At 51.6% G+C, this 21,806-nt stretch overlaps 2 protein-coding genes across 3 annotated transcripts; one reads left to right on the top strand and one right to left on the bottom strand.

The window, feature by feature from the left end:
- Positions 1-1,154: 1,154 nt before the first annotated feature.
- PIGR (polymeric immunoglobulin receptor) lies at positions 1,155-11,515 on the top strand. Its single transcript, XM_010404314.3, has 11 exons — positions 1,155-1,303; positions 4,506-4,601; positions 4,834-5,163; positions 5,324-5,653; positions 6,260-6,583; positions 6,950-7,264; positions 8,659-8,782; positions 9,284-9,402; positions 9,749-9,874; positions 9,999-10,057; positions 10,904-11,515. Exons 2-11 carry the CDS (start codon positions 4,520-4,522, stop codon positions 11,027-11,029), a joined length of 1,935 nt encoding a protein of 644 aa, XP_010402616.2. The 5' UTR covers positions 1,155-1,303; positions 4,506-4,519; the 3' UTR covers positions 11,030-11,515.
- A 1,686-nt stretch (positions 11,516-13,201) lies between these two features.
- LOC104692336 (interleukin-20-like) lies at positions 13,202-18,272 on the bottom strand. 2 transcript variants are annotated; one of them, XM_010404316.4, is made up of 6 exons: positions 16,001-18,272; positions 15,269-15,448; positions 15,101-15,166; positions 14,543-14,695; positions 14,080-14,154; positions 13,202-13,963 (listed from the first exon to the last, which is right to left on the bottom strand). In XM_010404316.4, exons 2-6 carry the CDS (start codon positions 15,425-15,427, stop codon positions 13,886-13,888), a joined length of 531 nt encoding a protein of 176 aa, XP_010402618.1. In that variant the 5' UTR covers positions 15,428-15,448; positions 16,001-18,272; the 3' UTR covers positions 13,202-13,885. The 2 variants fall into 2 exon arrangements, with proteins under 2 accessions (XP_010402618.1, XP_019144359.1); XM_019288814.3 differs by lacking the exon at positions 16,001-18,272 and having other exon boundaries at positions 15,269-15,987.
- Positions 18,273-21,806: the final 3,534 nt, after the last annotated feature.

A 21,806-nucleotide genomic window follows, 5' to 3' on the forward strand; every position in this document is an offset into this window, starting at 1 on the left:
GGAGATGCCAAAATGCTTTGGAACCTGGGACTTGGCAGGAAAACGCTTCCTCGTGTGCTAAAGCAAGGAAATACTTTTCAAATATATTTGCATGAGGCAACAGATTGGTTTTACTGGAAACCTTGAGGGTGAAAGGGGAGGTTTGGTTAAAAAAAAACCTGTTTGTTCGCCTTGGATTAATTTTTCCTTCTTGAGATGCACCAGCAGTTACAGGTTCCAGTGCTTCTGCCAGGATTTCCTCTGCCCATGGCCATCCCACCTTCCCCTGCAAGGTCTTAAATACACATTTCCATCACTCTGCAGGATCCAGCAGGGAAGCTGATCCCGAGGGATCTGGCCTGGCAGAGTGGGAGCTCCAGGAGAGCAAACACAGCTGAGTCCACTGTGGTCCAGCCAGCACAACTCCGTGGCCACGAGGCAAAAATGTAATGCCAGCATTACCTGGGGAATGTTTGGAATGCCCAGGGAAGCAGCACTGGTGGGAAGCTTGGAGGGGATCGGGGTTTGCTCCCATCCAGGAGAGGTGGTGGCTGTTCTCCTGGTCCAAGATCCCCACCAAACACAGCAACAGCCAAAAGCTCCTTGCTCACCCCAAAAGCTGTGCATTCATGGAAAGAAAAGAGCTCAACACCCTCAGCTAAACAAAAGATACTTCCAAGGCTGGCTTTAACATCTGGCAAATCTGTCAAAGATCCCAATTCTGGGTAAGGATCTTGCTGCTCCGAGACACGGCAGGAATGCCTGGAGCTGCCATCCTGTCCAAACTCATCAGTTTTCCCTGAATGGATGAGAAAAGCTGCATGTGACCCCCCCCCCAGTTAGAAGGAATTCCTGCTTTTGCACCATTAAAACGAGGCAAAGCAAGGAATCACAGCTGCCCAAGCAAAAAGCTGGTGCGGGGTACCCAAAGGACCCTCCATGGACTTGACCCCACAGAGCCACCAGGCTGCTTCCCAAAGGAGGCAGAGGTGCCCTGGACCTTTCGTGAGAGCCCCCTGCCCTTGGGGTGGCTGTGATCAGGAGGGTGACAAGAGAGGGCACCCTGCAGGGACAGCAGAGCTGGGCTGGGCATCGGCTGCCCGGCCCTGCCGTGGGCTGGGGCTCACCTGGCAGCGCTGCTGGATGTTGTTCCTTTAAGGCACAACAGGTGGAAATGCAGGGCTGAAAGTGCAGCGAGTATTTAAACCAGGCTGGCAGTGCCAGAGCCCCACGGGGACCGGGACACCGCTCACTCACAGCAGGTCCAGGGTCAGCCTGAGAGGGAAAGCAAGAAGTGCCCAACACTGCAGGAGGAGCCCTGAGTGTAAGTAACGCTGCCTCGTCATCTTTGGGAATGCAAAACCTCTTGTAGGACCATGTTGGGATGGGGAAGGAGAAGAACACAAGTCTTGGGCCACTTCCTTTTGAGGACCCTTCCTCACATGGGAGGGAAGCTGCGGTTTGGAACCATTTCATGTTCAGGGCTCACTGGTGGGAGGCTGATTTCTCCTGAAAGAGCCATAGGAACAGGCTTATGGCAGTTATGGTTTCTTCTCTGCAGTAGATTTTTAATATTTAATTTCTTGGGGGAAAAAATTATTAATTATCATTACAATATTTGCATTAAGTTTTAACACAGGAATTAAAAGTTAGTAAATATTACTGTAGTAATCTAAATTTTGCCACTCAGCCTGAGGTCATTACAGACTTTTGAATGCCAGCAGGCAGATTTTGAAATTTCAGAAGAGAATTGGTGCGGTTCTGTCCGAAAGGAGCTGCTTCAGAAGCTCCCTGAGAAGCTTGTACAGTTAACAGGAAGATAAACAGAAACTGGAGCTTGAGTGAATGGGCTGGACATCCTAAAAGTGAAATCAGAGAAGCCTGGCAGAGCCCTGTCCCATCCAGGCCAGGGGAGATGTGGGCTCCTGCACACCTGAATTCCTACTCTGCAAAGGGAGCATTCCTATAGATTCAATACATTTCTGAGGTACAGATAAACATCCCCTAATTGCAACTGTTAATGAATCCACCCTGGCACCATCAATCCCTCCAGGCTGAGCTGAACAAGTGCTCTTGGGCCATGGAATGTTCCTGCTCCTTGCAGGAAGAGGAGAATTAAACCAAAATTATTTAGTAGTGCTGGAGCTGGTTTCACTTTCCAGCCCAAGAAACAGATGAACCATGAAGGTCTGATCTGGAAAGCAGCAAGTTGGTGCGTGGGGGATCCAACAGCTTAAAGGAACATAAAATTAGGTCTCAGGTTAGTGTAGAGTGGATCCAACAGCTGAAAGGAACACGGAATTGGGCCAGCAGCACAGTCCCAGCTGGGATTTCAGTCACCGCTGTGAGAGCTGCCTGTTTATTCTATTTCATTTCTTTTCTGGAGTTTGTTGCTCACATGTTTAACTGACACAAACATTCTTAGTTCAGAGCGTCCTAAGCACTGCAGGCATTCCTAAAAACTGCTGATTTCTTGGTAAATCCTGATAATCTTCAGTAAACTCTGCCTGGGTGTTTCTGCTCACAGCATCACAAAACGAGCCCCTCCCATTCATTCTCTCCTCATTGTAAAGGGGGTCTCTGTTTGGAACTGGAAACGTTCATTTTCTGCACGTGTTTGGGTCAGCTTGATCTTCTATCTGGAAGGTGATTGCACATTCTGAACCCTGTGAAAATGGGGTGGATTGGGGGCTTTTCCCCATTCCACTCCCCCCAAATAAAACTCATGGCAAGGCAAGGTAAGCAGTGACCTTGATGGGCAGTTGAAGATGTGGAAAACCCAGTCCTGTGCAGGATGAAATTTGTTGCTGTGCCCTTTTCCTGGGCACAGAAGCCTCCAGCACCTCCTCACAGCACAGCTCTCCCTACAACCATTTGCATCTGCACAGCTTCCCCACGGGTCAAAGGGATTTGAGTGGGAAAATATTTCCAATATATAAAATATACAGAATATATCACCTCAGTATAGAATGTATTACCTCTGTGTTATTATTTCTCAACTATTTGAATAGCAGCAAACATTCCACAAAACGCCAGAAGGGCTCCCAGGCTGGAATGACAAATGTCACAACCAAACCCTGGGGTTTTGCTGGGCCCATGGCACGGCCTTGACACGGGTCGTCGTTAGGAGCAATAGTTAATATCTGATGGGCCAGACTGGGCTGACCCCTGGAAATCCCCACAGCAGGAATTCAGCAGAATTTGGGAACTGAGCTCTGGTGTTCCACACCCAGACAGAGCAGCTGCTGGCTCAGGTTTGCCCAAGTCAGGGCTCAGTCCTGGTCTCTTCCAAATCATCATAAATCTGAAGATAATTCTCCCTAGGGCTGACAGAATCCCAAAAGCACAACAGAAATGTGAGGAAAGTCCTGTAATGGACGAGATTTGGAAGAGCCAGCCTGGCCAGAGAGCATTTGCTGCTGGAAACCTGGAAAATATCAAAATTTAGGCATAAAATAGCACTGGAGAGGAAGGGGATGGTCCCAACCAGGTTGTCCTGGAAATGCCCTTCCCTACCCCACAAAACAACGTGGTCTGTATCCCAAAAACAGTTGAATTTTTTGAAGAAATCAGAATAACAGATTATTTCAACTTTGCCGAAATGGGCAAGGCTGAACTGGGGTCCTGCTTGCACCACAGAGTGAGGGCTGGGGGGCACTGAGGTGACCATCAGCCAGCGGAGCTGCTGTGAGCCCAGAGCAAATATCAAGGCCCTCTTTGTGCCACGTTGTTTACTTTCTGCAGAATTTGTTATGTTTGCCTTGCTGGCTACTTCTGGGATGTGTTTGAAAGAGAATTTTTCATGCTCAGTGAGTTAATTATTAGCCACCTACCAGTGGCCATTGAGCAAGGAGAAATCACAATACAAGGAAGAAGCACAACAGAACACCTTTGATCTTAACAGGGAAATAAAAGCTTTTCTCTTCTGCTGGGAATTACCCTTAATAAAATTGTCACTCGATGCCCTGAAATCAAATTCCTCCGCTTGTTTATAAGGGTTTTCCTTGGCACCTCTCATCAGCTCCTGTGGGTGCCTTCCGTGAACTTGTAATGGGCAGGTGGATCAGGAGCTGTGCTCAGGAAATGCCCAATAAAATCTGATTTTTGGAGGAGCAGAGCTGAGGCAAATCCCTGCAGCTCACTCAGTTCCTCAGCAGCTGGGGAAAGAAAAAAAAATAGAGGTGAAAATATCACCATTTTTCCTCTTTTGTGTGTCCTTGGACGGAGCAGGGAAACAAAGAGCAGCCACCAAATACAGACTTCAGGCAGGAATTCTGTGACAGAGGGAATATTGGAGTGTTGGGATGAGATCCATGGGCAGTCCTGTTGCCATGCAGCATCACTGGCAAGAACAGAGTTACCAACTCCCTCTCTCCTATTCAATTCCTTGATAGGAGCAATTAAAAACCGCATTTCTCCCAACTTCAAGTAGCCACAACCCTCATATCCTCAAAGCACGAAGACTATTAGATGGTTAACATGTTGCAAGCGTGATTATTCACCACATTCTTCCACATCTTTTCCAGGGAATGCAAGAAAAATGACTCTGCTGGCGTTACTGTTCCTGCTCGCCTTGCTCCCAGCGGGATCTGCAAAGAGCAGACACCTCCCCAAGGCAAGCAGTGAGTGTCACCTGCCCGGGGCACAGGTCTTGGGGTGGCCAGGGACTGGAGTTGACATTGGGAAGGGAGGAGGAGGGTCCGGAGAGCATCTTTATCTCACGGGTGCCCCTCGGTGCCACGGGACCCCGCGGGCACCTGCTGCTGCCCAGCCCTGGGGCCGCCCCGCTGCCCTGGGACACGTGGCCAGCGTGGCTCGTGGGGCACTCACACCCGGCCTGTCCTCCCCTCGCAGTCTCCAGCCCCGTGTTCGGCCCGCGGCAGGTCCATGGCGTGCTGGGCGGCTCGGTCACCGTGAAATGCTTCTACCCGCCCACCTCGGTGAACAGACACGACAGGAAGTACTGGTGCAAGGAGTCGGGCTCCAGGTGTGTGACCATGGTGTCCACGAACTACGTCGCTCCGAGCTACCAGGACAGAGTCTCCCTCACTGACCACCCCGAGGCAGAGAACTTCCAGATCAACATCTCGGCGCTGGGGCTGGAGGACTCCGGCTCCTACCAGTGTGGTCTTGGGGTCAATGGCAGAGGGCTCTCCTACAGAGTCACTCTCACTGTTGCTGAAGGTAATCACAGACTCCCTAAAATACCATTTTCTTTCAGTTTTCCCCCGTCTCCCTTTTAAGCAAGGCTCCACCGATGGCCTGCCCGGTGTCTGAGAGCTGCAGGTGCTCGGTGCTCTCAGGAAAGTTTCATTTCAGCCCCTGCCTGTGTCTCTGTGCACAGCCCCACCTGTTCCTGAGGCGGCTGAGCTCTTCTACGTGAAGCTCCGCAGCACCTGGACCGTGTCCTGCAGCTTTGGGCCGGAGACTGCCGACATGAAGAGATACCTGTGCAAGAAGGACAAGGAGGGCTGCCGGACCATCGTCAACAGCTATCAGGAAATTGATGATGCCTTCAAAGGCAGAGCTCTGCTGACTTTTGAGGAGCCTCTAGGCTCATTCAGTGTCACGATGACCCAGATGGACTGGGAAGATGCAGGCTTGTACTACTGTGGGACCGGCGAATATGGGAGCGGAGGAAAATCGAAGGAACTGGACGTGTTTATCTACGAGGGTGAGCTGTTCCCAGTGTGTTTTCCCCTTCCTCTTTCCTTCTCTTCAGGAGTATCACCAGCAGTCTCACTTTATTTAGCAAGAACTCAAATTTCTCTTTGCTATTACCCTGTTCTCTCATCTAAATACTTCTTTCTGTTCATTTAACCACCTGTAATGTACTAAACCATTGCTATATAAAGCTGGTATCCAGACTTCGCCTTCCCAGCAGTGGGTAGCTCTGTTCCCCAGCCCAAAACTCTAGGAGACAAATTCCAACCCCCAGTCAGAGGCAAGCAAGCTGTCTCTTCAAGCCCCTACTTCCTTAAATCCCAAACTGACAGATATAGATGCTCCCTCTAGCAAAGGGAAAAAAGCTTTGGAATGTCTGTCCACAAAGCCAACAAACACCCAGAGAACTTGGGGAAAAGCAAGGCCTGGCTGACCCTTTAGTATCAATTCCCACCAGTGCCAGGACAGTCTCCTGCTGGGTGCCCCCCTGAGCTTTGCCTGGCCTTGCTTTACCCACAGCAGCTTTGTTTGATCTGATAACGTTGATTTTCTTGGGAGAGTGCCCCATGGACACAAGTGAGGCGTTTGTAACTGCTCATTTCATTCTCACCAACAGACAAAAACTTCCCTCAGTTAAAGACCACGGTAACCGGGACAAAAGGAAGTTCGGCAACTTTCGAGTGCCTCTATGATCCTCTAAAGAAATCCACCACGAGGATCTGGTGCAAGTGGAGAGTCCAGGGATGTGACAAGATCATCGACAACACTGGGTACGTGAAGTATTCGTACGAGGGAAGAGTGGCCATGTTCGAGAACCCCGGAAACAAAACCGTCACCATCGTCCTGAACCAGCTGGAGGCCAAGGACCAAGGCTTTTACTGGTGCATGTCAAATGAGCTGAAGGAGCAGCAATCATCAACGGAGCTGAAGGTTGTAGACGGTAAGAGCTGTGCACTGGCGGTTCTCTGCCTGCTCAGGAGGTACAAATCCACCTCCTGAGCACCCCAAGTGAGCAATCTGGCGTTTTGGGAAGAGACGTGAGCTCCAAGCCTGAACTCACGCCAGCAGCTTTACAACTGAGACAGAAAGGTTCCGTTTTGTGGGAATTTTCACAGAAAATTCTCATTTAAGTGTTTCTTAAGCCTTGCAAGACAAGAACCATAAACACCCTCTTTAGCCTTAATTTAGCAACGCCAGGAGCACTTTCCCTCGGAGCTCCATCCCCAGCAGCACCGTTACCTGCTGGCAGCCACCCCCACCACCGAAACCACTCACAGCAGCCCTGATGTCCCGTTTGCCCTTGCAGGAGAGCCTGGGCTGACTGGCAAGAAGGAAGTGGAGGCACCAGTGGGCTCCCGGCTGGGTTTGACCTGCTCCTACCCCTGCAAGTACTACTCCTACGAGAAGTACTGGTGCAAGTGGAACTACACCGGCTGCCCCGTGCTGCCAGCGCAGGACCAGGGGCTGCCGGGGCCAAGTGCCACCTGTAACACGTCCAACAAGACGGTCGTGCTGAGCTTTGACCCGGTGACGGAGGAAGATGAAGGCTGGTACTGGTGCGGGGTGAAGCGCAACGGGCTCTTCGGGGAAGTCATGGCCGTGCAGCTGCGGGTGGCCGCAGGTGAGCCCCGGGCAGGGCTGCTCCGCTGGCCCGGCTCTGACCGCGCTCCCTTCTGCCCGGGGAGGTCTCTCCATCACCGCTAGGCTGCAGCACCGCAAAACAGAAGCGCTGCCGCCCAGCATCTCCCGGAGGTGCCAGCAGCGCCCTGCTTTGCACCATCTGCCTTCGGTGCTTTCATCCGCTTTTGACTTCCCAGTCATGAAACTGATGCCTTTTCCTGGTCTTAAAATCAAGAGGCATACACGGTTAGAAGGGGAAAAGGGATTTTACCTTGGTATTTATTGTAAGGATCCTTAGGTGCACACGTCCAGGTCATGTGCATCGAGATGCACCCCGCCGAGTCTATCTCTGTGTCTTCCCCCCTCCCAACATTGGGTATAACATTATAGATTTTATTAATTAGCAGATCTATCAAAGATTCCCCAATGAGAGGCTCAAGTCAGCCCCCCTCCCCAAGGAACCTTCCCCTGCATGGTTCTATCTTGGTTTACAGAATGTGTTCTGGAGAGGACCTTGGGCTCTGGGGCACACTGAACCCTGGCTACGAAGCTTCTAAAATGTTGAGTCTCTTAGCTTGATAAACAAGTCTAAGAATGTAGGCAAAAAGCACTGAGAATACAGAAGTTGTAAAAAGGTATAACAGGAGTATAAAAGAAAAGGCAAAATATCTTCATGGCATCAAAACATCCAGTCTAAAACTCACTTCTTTCCATGCATGTTTTACTTTTAACCCCCGAATTATTGCTATTCAGTTTGTACCATCATTGAGTTTAGGCAACACCTGGCACCTTTCAGGTGAAGAACTGACCCAGTGCAGGGATCTCGCTCCAGGGAACTTCTTGTCTTAATAAAAACCAGGAAACCAGTAAGGAGCAGGAAAAGCTGACACCAACAGCAAGGGGCTTGGTCTCAGCTTTGGTGGAATATCTTGGAATTGAAATGGTTTTGGGGGAGGAACATTTTTAGAAGCAGAGAAAGGGAACAGCTCTGGGTATCCCATATTTAGCCACCCTAAGTGGGTGATGGCCAAAGTGAAAAGAGAAAGAAACAACCTTATTTCATTGCTTTTGATGGGCAAGGAGCCAGGAGTAAAAGCAAAGCAGGGATGCAAAGTTTGATGGACATATTAGAGGCAGAACTTAGAAATTTGAGCCTTTTTACTTAGAAATGCAAGACTTTCAAAAGTTCACAGGCAGAGAGAGCCTGCTTGACATTTTCGCAGTAAATTATTTGGTGTGAGATCGTTTCAGATCTCAAACCCCCATTTTGAAGAGGCTCTCATGGAAAGCCAAAACCCACAGCAGCTCCACGTCCACGAAACACATCCAAATAGTTTTTGTGTCCAATTCTCATGCCGCTGCTCACTGACCACCCTCCTTCCCCGGGGCACACAGGGAACGATGCCAGGCACAGCCCAGAGCTCCTGGATGTTGGCGATTCCAGCCCCGAGTCCGGAGCTGTTCCCCTGGGAGGAGCCTACAGCGATGCCGAGGTGCGAAAAGGAGCTGCCCCAGAAAGGTTGGTTCTCTCCCTCCCCTGCCATTTATCATTTTTGTGGGGTTTGGATGGACCCGTTGTGGTTGCTGTGTTTGTGCACCCTGGCTGTGTTGTTTAGCAACACAAAAATCATCTTATCCACAAAGAACTTTACTCTAAATGTCAGAGAAGATAAAAAATGACAGCAAAGGGCAAGATGACTCACAATTAATCTCTGCTTCAAGCAAATAGTATCAGAAGGAAATTATTAGAAATTCCAGGTACAAAACAGCTATTTGAAAGTACTTTTGTTAATATTAGATAATTTTCCTTCACGTATTTATGACCAAGCTGCTGATGGAGCTGTTTCAGCACAACCTCTAGCCTATATTTTTATTTGGTTTTTATTAATTATATGTGCTAGGATCCAGTTCATTGATTGAAATGCATCATGCTCACTCAGAATTACCATCCTACCCAGATTCAGCCTGCTGGATTTTCACATGTATCATCCTCAGTGAGATCTCCTTCCCTCTGTTCCAGCTCTGATGAAAGCCACGGCTCCAACACTCTTGCCTTAGTGCTGGGCCCTCTTGCTGGGCTGATCCTGATCGTCGTGACAGCTTTTGCCATTGTCAAATACAGGCAGATGAAGAGATCTGGTGAGTCCCTGCCTTTCTGGGCTCCCAAGAAACTGCAGCAGCACTAAGTTAAATCAATACCCACGTGCTGGGCTCAGCTGCTCTCCTGGTGCCACACCAGGATGGGCAGGGGAGGTCCCTGCTTCTCCAATGACCCCATCCAGAGAGCTCCAGCTCCCTGCTCCTCCCACTGAGCCCATCCACAGGGCTCCAACTCCCAGAGCGCCCAGGCTGAGACAGAGCCCAGCCCTCCCTGGGCTTTGCCCATTGTGCCACACGGCATCGCCTGGCACGGAGCGTTTGGGTCTGAACGTGCTCCCACCCAGTCTGAGCGAGACCTGAGGGATTTTCTCCTCCCTCTCACCAGACCTGGTGTCCGTGGGGAGCTACAGGACGAACATCAGCATGTCAGACTTTGAAAGCGTCAGGGACTACAGCGCCAGCAACAGCGCCTGCGTGAAGGACAGCCAGGAGACCCCCATGGGGCAGGACGGTGAGTGGCTGACCCCAGCCCTGCCCCGGGCTCAGCCCTTCCTTGCTGAAATACCCCACAAAAGCCACAGAAACACCTGCCAGCCCCTGCCCCCTCCCCAACACCTCCCTTTCTCTGCCTGCAGAGTTCATCACCACCACGGACACTTTGGAAAGCGCTGCCGACACAAAGAAGGCAAAAAGGGTAAGAGGAGGCAGGAGAGAGGCCACGGACCCGGGAGATGTGGCCACAGCCCTGCAGTCTGTGCAACAGGGTGTCTCCTCCCAGGGGCTTTATTTACACCCAGGTGCTCTCCATTTTACCCCGATCCAGCACCTGCTGTGGACCAGCCCCCGTGGGTGGTCTCACCCCTGTCCTGACTCCCTGTTTCAGCAGAGACAATTGCAGCAGTCACTTTGCTTCAAGAAATAAACCAGAGCAGCCCCAGGCAGTGTCAGGAAGGTTGGGATTGTTACCAGAAATGGGAAACATTGGGATAAGCAGATGGCTGGAAACCAGAGCACATCCCACTTTTCAGTGGTACAGGGGGCACAGGGAGGGCTCTGCCATTGCAAGGGGTGCTCCTCAGATCCCTGCCTTCCCCTAATTTTCTCTGCCTCTCCCTGCCCTCTCCGGCCTCTCCTCCCCTCAGGTAAGATCATGGTCCAGTGGCACCACTTGGCAGTGGCTGAAGGTGCCAGAATCAAGCCTGTGTTTTTCAAAGTCCCTACCAACAGGTGAGGTGTGGGTGTTGTAAGTGCCAGGAGCTGAACTGGAGCAATAAAGGAAGTTCGGGGAACCAGTAAAGCCCAGCAGGTGTAGGAGAGGGGAGCTGGATGCCAACACCCAGGGACAGGCTTGCCACGCATTCCCAAACCTAAAAACATTTGGGGTCTTCCCAGGGGTGATGCTCACACCGGCACCAGCGTGAGCCGCTGGATTGTCCCACTCCTCCAGTGTCCCCATGTTATCCTGAGATATCCCCATAATGCTGCCCTGTCCCCTGCTGCCCATCCCCATCCCCTGACTGCGTCCTCCTGTCCTTCCCAGAGCTCCAAGGAGGATGCTGACCTCGCCTACTCCTCCTTCCTCGTCACCTCCGACAGCATCGCCCAGGACAGCTCCAGGGGGGACAGCACTGTCCTGGACGTGTCCCCCAAGCAGGACCAGGTCTGAGGGGGAGGTGGCAGCGCCTGGGACCGGCTCTGCCTTGAGTATCACGATGTCAGCCAGCAACACTCTTCATTGCTGCCACAACTTGCTATAGCTTGACCTCTTTTTGCTTAAATTCAGCTTCAAGCGGTGATTTAGGAGGAATCGTTTGATGCCAGAGGGGGCTGGGCTGGAAGTGCAGGACTGAGTGAGGAGGCTGGGCCGGGGAGCAGCAGGAACTCGAGCGGCTCATCCCACCAGCAGCCCCAGTCCCAGCACTGAGGTCTCATGGGCCAGAAGGAGCATTGGGGGGAAAAAAAAAAAAAAGAAAAAAGAAAAGAAAAAAAAAACCATTTTGTTTTAAAGGCAGCTGGAAAACCCTTCAGAACAGCATCTGACGCTTTTGATTCCTCTAAGCTTTTGCGACCTGTGGGCAGCACCTGCAGGCCAGACACGGTCTGGAGTTTTTTGTATGCACGAGCAATAAAGAATCCAGTGGCTTTCAGCAGACTGGGGAACTCGTGGTCTGTGGGGTATCACAGGAGAGCCCACCCAGAGAGGCACAGAAAGGGTGGGAAAAGCTGAATATTCCACAGATAAAGCAGTGTAGGAAGCTGTAATGACCAAGAGGTGACCACGGCGGGCTGGGTTCGCTGGCAGACACTGAGTTTCATTGCAGATAAAACACAAATTATTCCTGAATTGTGGACTTGGAGTGCTGGGATGAGCGGGGCAGCAGCTCCCCCCGCTCAGCGGTTCTCACACCCACATTGCCCCGGTCAGCACCTCCCTGCCAGCCCCCAAAGGGAGCTGAGGGCTCACCTGCCCCGTCCCCAGGGCTGCATCCCTGTGGGAAGGGGTTTGGAATCGGGAAAGGCGTGGAGGGGCCGGGACACGTCCGCACCCGCCCGGAGCTGCTGGAAGGGAGGGAATGTCTGACTCTGGTGCAACAGGAAAGGCGAGAGCCTGGAAAGCGTCCCCGGGGGGGGCAGCAGCGACAGCAGAACGCTCGGGTTTGGAAATTTCTGAGAGGAGAAAACCCCTTTTGCTCTCCCTTTGCAAATCCTCTTCCTCCTCAGCCTGCCCGACGGCGTCCTCTGCTCAGCTCCGCTCCTCCCTCACTGCCCGGGATCAGCTGAACTCCGGGAGAGGAGCAGGGGCTGAGCATCCCGCAGCCCTCCTGCACCCCTCAGCCCTGGCAGCTGCCTGCTGCGACCCCCGCTCCTTCCCACTGCTGGCATCGCCAGCTGGCATCCCGTTTCCGAAGGGGAATGGCCCTGGGCTGCTGCCGTGCCCTGCGGTGGGTACAGAAGTGTAAAATCCCTGGTTGAGGTGAAAGCAGGGAGCCTGGCATGGACTGAGGCGTGCAACACACGGGGTGTGATCAATGGATAGGATGAACTGTGATGGTTCCAACATAAGCTGAAGGCGTGGAATAGAACCCTCAAGCTGTGATCCAGAGCCCAAAAAGATCCATGAGGAACTCACCTGGCAGCCCCTGTGTCACCAGGTGTCAACTGATTTCCTGCGGTCAGGAATCACAACTGATTCCTGTGGTCCCTCCCTGCAGTCCCTCACTGCATCCCAGCATCATTCCCGGTGGTTGTTCTTCAACGGAGAGTTGTGGGAAATCCCAGGTGTCTGTCTTTCCTAAAAGAGTGATGGAGCTGAAAAAGCAGCTCTCCTGAGCACTGCCAGAGCATGGGGAGATGAATTCACCTGTTCGTGCCCTGACACCTGGACAAATTAAACCCATGAGAAAGCAGATTAACAGAATCAAAGCCCTGAGAAGCTCCCCTTTGGCATAAGCCAATATTTGAGGGAGGACAGTGAGCAGTAAAAGATCTTTCATCCGAAAATGAACGACCAAATGTCACTCGGCGTGACACACGTGCTGTAGGGAAATGCTGGTGCTGTCCCCCAGCCGGGATTGAGGGTGGCACCAGCAACATCCAAAGAGGGAGAGAACAGACCAGAGCTATAAACAATGCTCAGTAAAAATTATCTTGGGGACAAACTGGGGGGATTTAGCAGCACTGAGGTCTGAGTTTGGTGTTTCTGGCATGCCCAGAAGGACACATCAGCCCTGGGATGCCGGAGTGACAGCATCTGCTGTGTAAGGACACCACAGAGAATTCAGAAAGTTTCACCAACAAGAACAAGAAATTCCTCAGAATTTTGACAAACAGACTTAGCACAGTTTCAAGTGGGGTTTATTTACAGGCATGGCAACCGATTTCCACAAGACTCACTACTGGCTGTCAGTAAATCGCACAATACACTCAAGAACCTTTTTCTATTCAGCAACTCCGTATCTTGCACAGAAGTTTCTTTACTGGTAAGGCAGAAAATATCACCTCAAAAGGAAACACAGATTTCTGAGGCCTGACATACCTGCTGGGACCTATTCTTGGAACCATTTCTCACACTGTGCTCCTCATTTCAGCCAGATCCATCAGTGGCAGCAGCCCTGAGACTGAGGTTTATGCAACATCAGCTGCACCAGAGTCCTCCCAGCCAGCACTCAGCGCTCATTCCCCACATTCCCTAGACAAAAAAAATCTATAATTTAAACAATAATTTTAGGGCATGATCACAGCTTATGTCTGCCAGCAAGAGAAACCCTGCTAGGTTTTCCCTTGGAGCATCCTTTGGTAGCAGTCATCGAGGGCGATGCTGATTTAATCAAACTCGTTATTTCTGTCTTAATGAAGACTCTGCCACTGTCCCTGGCTGGCAAAGCTCTCCATGTTAGCCTGGATGCAGCTGGAATTGCTGAGGGGCTGTGCTGATCCAGTGATTTACTGTCCCTCTCATCTCTGCTGTGTGCAAAGCCCCTGCAGCTCCTCAGCCCCGGCTGTGGGTCGTTAATGCCGCCCACTAACGAGATTTCTCCATCCAGTCCAGGAGGATGTCCAGCTCCCCCAGGGACTTCATGGCTGCAGATGTGACATTCAGCTACAATGACATAAAGGATCGAGCTGTAAGCAGAGACCAGCAGTACAACCCAACATAAAGAGAATTTAAATATAAATTTAAATGGTGTTAATTACCAGGCTCAGTCATCAACTCACCCCTTCGTAGTTTGCAAGTATTTGCTTGAATTTCTCTGTGGATTCCTCCCCACACACGCAATTATTCTGCTCATGCTGGAAACAGAAGATTAATTCATTAGTCTGGGCAGTTAATTTTTAAAAATGAGATTTCAGTTTCTCATTTTGCTGGGCATCATAGACTGAGACTTTGTGAAACTGTGGGAAAGGCTGCAGGTCCCTAAATCAGACTTTAGCTAACAACAGCTGACTTGGCAGACTCAGGAACAGGACAAATATTGCTCCTGGGGACCAGTGGGGGAGTTTGCTGGTGAGATATAAAAATCTCTCAGTGGACAGAACGCTCTTCACATCACTCTGCTTTGTGTTCTCATTAAAACCATTTCTATAAATAGAGACTTTGCAGCTTTATGGAGCTCTCAGGCTGGTTCATACATGAAACAGTAACAGAAGAAACTCCACTGGAGCAGTACCCAAGACTTACACACTGCTCGAGCTTCCTCCTCGCGCTGAGGAAGGAGTTGGCGATGCTGCTGATTTTCCTGTTCACAAACGAGTCCTCGGTCCTGCAGTGCTTGAAAACTTTGTCCACGTAGAAGGTGAAGAGGTGATGAGTGATGCAGCATCTGTCTGAAGACTTTAAGAAATGGATTTAGTGAGTGAAAGGCCTTCCAAAGGGGTGTAACCTGCAGTGACTCTCTGGGATAAAGCATCTCTAACAGGAAGCCTGTTGTAGCTGAGCACAGCAGGACAGTCTGACTCAAAAAAAGCTTCTTCAGTGCTTGATTGAAGCTGACAAAATATATGGGAAATCATTTTAGGCTGGTTTTCCAGGAGATCCATCCTCAGCAATTCTCACGAAATAAAAGCAGCTGATTTTGCAGCTGGATATCAGAGGCTGAGGCCTGGAGCAGTGGCCCTTGTCTTGTGCTTTGGGGTGTGAGAAAGCTGAAGAACACTGATTTCTGATAGATTGCACTTCCCAAGGTCACATTCACCTGCTTTTGGATCCTTTAAGGGCTCCCCAGCCAGGGCCACCTACCTTAACCTTGTGTAGGGACTGTGGGTGGGACAGGATGCTCAGGGTCCGGATGGGGTCTCTGGATTGCTGCAGAGAGGACAGAGGTGGGCATGGACCTGCTGGCTCCAGAGGGGCTCCAGGAGCTGCCAAGGGCTCCCCTAGCTCCCCAGGACCCTGGGGAATACTCACAATATTGGCTTTAATTGCTGTGAAGCCAGCCCTGATCTCTGTCATGCTCATGGAAACCCTGCAGGCTCCGAAGTGGAAGATTTTGTCCCCAGCTGTCGGCATCAGATTCACCCAGCAGGACATGGAGAAGAGGCAGAGGAGCAAGGAGGATCCTCTCATGTCAGCTGCCTGGGAGACCGGCTCAAGGAGAGAATATTCCTCATTATTTTCCCAAATAACACAACTGTGATCCATATGAAAATAGACACATTTTATGTAAAACTTGTACATCTGTATTAAAAACCCCATGCTCATTAGGGTCTCTTACCCATTTCTTTTTTGCTCCCCCTGAGCAAGAGAAAAAAAATCAAATGAAGTCAAATATTGAACAGAAGAGCTCAAAAAGCAGAGGAAAATTAAATAAAACATCAGTTGAAAATGCATCTAAATAAACAGAGGTCTTCTGAAAAAACGTTTTCAGAAAAATAAATACAGTGAAATTCAATTTTTAGAAGTCTACTGACACAGAAGCAGCAGGAGGTGCTGAAAGGAGCAGACCCCAAAGTCTGATCCCAAAATAAAGTGTTTTCCCTCTGGAATAGCAGAAGTCAAACACAAGTTTTGTTAGCATTGAAAATTAAGGTTATTAATGAAAAAAAAATACTTCAGAGAAATTATAGGAATATTACATTATAGGAATGCAAGGAAATACCCAGAAGGACAAAGAGAAAAGGGATAAATTCAGGATCTTACCTTGTTCTTCGGTGTGGGTTCGCCTCTCTCACCGCTGTCTGACCTGGAGGGCTCCGAAGGACCCGTTTTTATCCCGGTACCAGGAGGAAATAACTCTTGGATTAACTTTTGGGATTTTTCTTGCTTTTCCTGGCATGTATTTCCCTTTGTAATTTGCTGAATTAATGAGCTCGTGCAAGGGACCAGCTCCCTCTCCCACAGGTGTTTCCCTCACCTACGGAGGCGGGAACTCTTGGCATCACTGCGTGGGTTTTCTTTTGGGAAGAGGGATGTGACCAAAGGAGGGACAATCCTGGGGGTCACATCCCCAAAAGTCTCCAGCGTGGAGCAATGCTGACAATCCCCGTGGAGAGGGGCTGTTCCCAGCTCACCACAGAGGTGTTGGGATGGGGGGAGCCCAGAGGCATCACCCCACAGGGTGCCGGTGGTCCCAGCACCCCAGGGCCTCTGGCAATGGACCTGGTAGAAGTGGTGAAACCAAGTCCAGGGCTTTTCTCCATCAATGTCCTGGCACAAGTGGCCTTCCCCTGCCACTTTCAGGGAATCCTGGTCCCAAATCCAAGAAATCTTTCCCCCAGGTTCAGGGAATCCTGGTCCCAGTCTCCTCAATGGCTGGACACTTCTCCATCCCGTGTCCCCGGTGTCGGAGACGCAAAGAAACACGAGGTCAGGGATTTTGGAGGACACAGTCCCACCCTGCTGGCAGGAGAAGCTGTTTCCAGGGTCACAGGTGATTTAGGTGATCATTATTCACAGTCCAAAGCTGTCACCCTACAGGACAGAAATGTCACTGACACTTTCCGAAGTCCCCCAGCCCCGTGGCACAGTGACACCCCCGATCATCCCACCACCAGCTTTAATTGCTGATGCAGGTCCTCGAGCAGAGCAGGCACATTCTGTTCCCAGCATTTCAGCTCCAGGCTGTGCCCAGGGAACCAGGGTTTGCCAGCTGGGCACACTGTCACACAGATGTGGCAGTGCTGGTGCAAACCCCGGATCCCTGCGCTGTTGGTTCCAAGGATGGTTTGGTTGTTCCTGTAGCGCCTTTGGAGGGAGCTTTGTTCAGTCTACAAACAAAAATGTGCAGCTGAACAAACTCCTTGGAGTTCCTGGGGCTGGGAGGGATGGCCAGCTGGACTTAGAGGGCACTGGGGTGGCAAAGTCGCCCCTCTAATCCCAGAGGCAGCCTCTGGAGCGGGTTCCTGCTGGGAGCAGCAGCCCCTGTTGCAATGAAGGTGTATCTCGTGCCTGTGGGCCAGGGCTGTCCTGCACAGATCTGCTGGTGACTAATTTATTTATTGATAACCAAGCTCAGTCTTGAGCGTAGATCTGTCACCAGGGGAGGACTAGGCAAATGGATTTTCTGCCCAGGCTAGTCAGGGTATTGCACATGGGATTGCTGAAACTGCCCCAAAAGCGCCCACCATGCCTCCCTCAGCCCACTGTAGGGCAGCCTAAGGGCAGGGCCCAGGCTGCAGCAGGCTGGACTTGCCCTGGCTGAGGTGTTGGAGGGATCTGGGGCAGCACAGGCCTGTCAATCCCTGCCTTCCTCCCCTAATTCCCAGCTGCTGCCTGGAATTGCAGCAAAAGTTTCGCTGGGAGCAGAGGAAGTGGCAGCATTCCCGGGAGCCCGGTGCACACCCAGCCCGGTGAGGAAACAAGGGAAGAGGCAGTGAGTTCTTACTTCATTATGTAAATGGCAGATGACATGAAAGGATTTCTTGCTTTTCGGTTTTTTTCCTTTTGGTAACCGAACTGACGCCCAGGATGGGTCAGCCAAGTGCCAGAAGGCAAGAAAGAGGTGTGGATTAAAGGCTGTGGGGGAACTGGAGGAGAGATGCTGGGAAGATACGGGAACACGAGGGAGATGTATTATCGGGGTCCAGGGCCTTGTACAGATCTCTACATGGTCCTGGCTGTGTCCCTCGGCCTCTCTGTCCTGTCACCGACCTTTTGCAAAGCAGAGGAAACAGCAGGACCCTCACCACAAGGGCAAGAAGGAGGAAAACCCCATCGGGGTGGGGGACAACCCAGAGAGATTTTCATTTTTGGGTTTTACTGTCTGTGAAATGGTGGTGATGGGGCACCCCAAGTGCTGGATGTGGGGGATGTCCAAAAGCCTCTCATTTCAGAGCAGATGGGGTGGAACCAGCAGGGTTCCCAGAATGGTTTGGGTTGGGAGGGATCTCACAGATCATCTCGTGTTCCACGGGCAGGGACACCTCCCACTGTCCCAGGCTGCTCCAAGCCCCAATGTCCAGCCTGGCCTTGGGCACTGCCAGGGATCCAGGGGCAGCCACAGCTGCTCTGGGCACCCTGTGCCAGGGCCTGCCCACCCTCACAGGGAAGAATTCGTTCCCAAAATCCCATCTATCCCTGCCCTCTGCCAGTTTAAAGCCATCAGCACGTTGGACCAAACCCAGATGGAAGCAAATCACCCCAGCTTGGCTTTCCCCAGGCTGTCATCAACCTGACAGCTACAGCAGCATGAAAATACCCTCAATAAAACAGCAAATCATCCCTCTTTTGCTCTGGGAAGGAAGAGGGAAAGAAGAAAGAGGGATTTCTGAAACTCAGCATTGTGACGCTGCAGATGAGCTCAGTAAAATGGGAAGTGATTCCCTCAGGCACTCTCGGAACAGTTAAACCCTTCGGGCACCGCATGCTGGGAATGGGGCAGGGAGAGCGCTCCTCTCCCCGGGAACACTTCCAGGCTGCCCCCAGCTAACGGGGGAGGGCTCCTCCCTCGGGATTTTATGGCAGGCACGTTGTGACAGGGCACCCTAAGAGCAGTTACGACCCAAATAACAAGCCAAGGCAGCAGAGAGGGTTGTGAGCCAGCTGCCCTCGTGCTCAGGAATTAAAGCTCATCCCTGGGCATCACTAACTTTTCTGAGAAATCACCTCTGCGAAGCCCGTGGTGAGCAGCGCAGTCCCACATCACACAGGCACCAAGGGGCTGAGCCGGGAGCAGAGGGAATATCCCCAGTGCGGCTGGGAAGTAACACTCAGGGGAAGGAGCCTCTGGGACCCCGCTGTGTCCCCACAGCTCCCAGCGCCGCGGGGACGATGCTCAGCCCCGCCAAGCACCGCTGCCACCGAGCAGCGTCACTGCTCTGCTGACAAAACATCTCCAGGGCAGCAGAAAGCACCGGGCTGCTGCAGACCAAGGGCTCGGGGGAGTGACGAACCCAGGAGGCGATCCTGGAGAGCCCGGGGGCGTGACAGGGACGCGACACTGACTCAGCCCCGGCCGGTTACGCTGGGAAACTCAGCTCCCAGCCCTGCTCCATCCATCCCCTGTGCACCCCACTGGTGTTGCTGGGGGTCACTGCAGTCCTGATCCTGCCCTCGCCCAACTCAATTCGTTCCCAATAATTCATTTCAAAGAATTCATTTCATCCTAAAAAAAATTTCTAAAAATCCTTAAAAAAATTGTCGTCGAGCTGTGCTGATCTGAAGGCGCCCCGCTCTCGAGCACTGGTCCTAGATCACGTTCAACATCAGGTTTCCAGTAAAGCGTTTCAGGGTGATAAGGCACCAGTTTCAATAGTGCCTTTCAATGCACTTTTTGTGCTCTAAGAAGTTCTGATAACACTCGACAGCCCAGCCTTGGTCTGACATTCTTTGTCATCGCCCCTATTTCACAGCAGCTTTAGGTAAACCATCATTTCAGATATGAGGCTGATAATGGTTTTTCTCAGGTCCCCAGAGCCAGAGAACCTGAGTGAGAGAAATGCTCCCACAAATTTTAATAATTGAGCCTTGATAACAGCATCCAGCAGCAATATCTGGGCTCAGGAACCTTCCTGATCTCCTTCAGGAAAAGAGCTGCAAAAACCAACTCAGCCACGTGAAACAGAAATGTTTGCAGGGTGTTACAGTGCCCTGATAATGCTGTAGCTCACCAAAACCCCTGTCAGAGAATTGTGATTCCAGCGGCAGAAGGAAATGTTTCCACTTAGTTTTTATGCACTGGAGTAATTTCTTGGACACTTGCAGTGGTGTGATTTGTGAGCCAGCCCTGCCCTCAGCGTAGCTGGGTGTCAATGGCAAGGTGAAATGCAGTGCTCAGCACCTCAAAATTCAAGACTTAATTGTGAAGAAATCCCTGCCGCTCCAATCCAGAGCGGAAACCTCGTTTGAACGAGTGCTAACCTGGCACGATCCTCCTGATCGGCAGGCGCCGACAGCAGCACCCTCCAGGTGCCACCCCTGGTGTCACTCTTTCCGTGAGCTCGGCACCGACGTTTGCTCTCCGTGATGGCAACGCCCTATGCCAGCCCTGAAAATCAGACTGCTCTTCTCTCCCTTAGTTAGTGCAGCTCGTTATGGGCAGAAAGCCTGGCCAGGGCCAGCACCAGCCCTGCCTTCACCCACCCACCCTGCAGTGCTGCTAACAGAAGTAAAAAAAAACTGTTTTTCTCAGTAAACTCGCCAAATGAGTCAGAAAAAACTCAGTGAGGAGCTACTGCTGGAGAGGTACAGCGTGTACCCTCTCCTCAGTCACGTTTCAAGCCACAACCACTTGAATAATTCTGAAAATCAAACACTGGGTGCTGCCTCGTAGGAAGCAACAGGCTGAGCGTGGCTCGGCGCAGGGAAATGCGCTTTTTATTCAGCCAAGCTCCAAGAGGCATCCAAAGCCCAGGGAGCAAAATTCAGCTGCTTTCCAGGATTCTTCCCGAGAGCTTCACGGTGCCCAGGACTCTCAGCAGCTTTAGGATGGGCAGAGCAGCTCCTTTCTCAGCTCTGGGGGCCTCAGGGACTTTTGGAGAGCCTGGAATATGTCCCTCACCCCAAGACAATGCCCCTCACCCCAAGACAATGCCTGAATCCTCCTGATTTAGGGCACCGCCCGTGGTTGTCCCTCTGGGGCTCTTCCTGCCGTTGTCAGACACCAAGAGCCCGGCCCAGGCTGTCCCCAGGTGCAGCAGGAAGGGGACAGTGCCACGTCCCCCAGGGAGCATCACCCCAGTGCTGGGGGTGACCCTGGGCTCCCCCTGTCCTGGCTGGAGGTCTTTGGCCAGGTCAGGGACACGTCCCAGCCATGCAGGGCTGCACGTCCCAGCGATGCCACCTCCTGTGCCACCTCCTGCCCGGAGCAGCTGTGACATTCACCCTGTGACTCACTGATGGCACTACTGCTGCTGCTGCTGCTGCTGCTAGGACAGGATTTCACCCCGAGAGGGGAAAGAAATTGCAAAAAAAACCAAAAAAAGGTGCTTTTCTGTTTTTCCTTCCACCTCGAAGATTCACCTCTGAGGAAGAGGAAGAGCGTGGTGGAGGATCACAATCGACAACTGTTCTGCAGAAAATTCATTTAGTCACCAGGGTGGGGGACGTGGAAGGTTAGATAATTGTTTCCCCTGCTCTGGCAAAATGTGAGCTTGTATTTTGGTTATCATAAATGGCATCTTCCCCAAAGGGAAACGCATATTTCAGGCTTTTAGAGTCAAATAATACAGCACAAAAAGCTGCTTTTTTTTCAACTATCCAGCACTCAGGTTCCAGCTGCCACCTCTGTCTCTGTGTGAGCACACCCAAAGTGCCCTGTGCCCAAACCCAGGCTGTTCATGCTCTGTGCGATGCCAAGGACCAGCCCATGAGGGCTCAACTCACCTCTGCCCAGTTCAGGGACAACCAGAGAATTAAATTGTCTGGGCCAGGGTTTGCTGGGATCCCCATACCCATCACCCAGCTCTCATATTCCTCCCATCCTTATTTTCGGAGAGCTCAAAGCTGCTGTGACAGCAGAAGTCACGCAGGGCATTTCACAGAAATGCAGAATCACCCAGGCTGGAAG

The sequence above is a fragment of the Corvus cornix genome, chromosome 26, assembly GCF_000738735.6.
Source record: "Corvus cornix cornix isolate S_Up_H32 chromosome 26, ASM73873v5, whole genome shotgun sequence".
NCBI lineage: Eukaryota > Metazoa > Chordata > Aves > Passeriformes > Corvidae > Corvus > Corvus cornix.

What these genes read in the sequence shown, in the direction of transcription:
- PIGR (XM_010404314.3), top strand. Translation starts at nt 4,520, where the DNA reads ATGACTCTGCTGGCGTTACTGTTCCTGCTCGCCTTGCTCCCAGCGGGA. An exon ending in GGACGTGTTTATCTACGAGG is followed by an intron (nt 5,654 to 6,259) that starts GTGAGCTGTTCC and finishes TCTCACCAACAG; the next exon opens with ACAAAAACTTCCCTCAGTTA. An exon ending in ACACAAAGAAGGCAAAAAGG is followed by an intron (nt 10,058 to 10,903) that starts GTAAGAGGAGGC and finishes TGTCCTTCCCAG; the next exon opens with AGCTCCAAGGAGGATGCTGA.
- LOC104692336 (XM_019288814.3), bottom strand. Translation starts at nt 15,562, where the DNA reads ATGAGCATGGGGTTTTTAATACAGATGTACAAGTTTTACATAAAATGT. An exon ending in AGTCCCTACACAAGGTTAAG is followed by an intron (nt 14,696 to 15,100) that starts GTAGGTGGCCCT and finishes CATTTCTTAAAG; the next exon opens with TCTTCAGACAGATGCTGCAT. An exon ending in TACTTGCAAACTACGAAGGG is followed by an intron (nt 13,964 to 14,079) that starts GTGAGTTGATGA and finishes ATGTCATTGTAG; the next exon opens with CTGAATGTCACATCTGCAGC.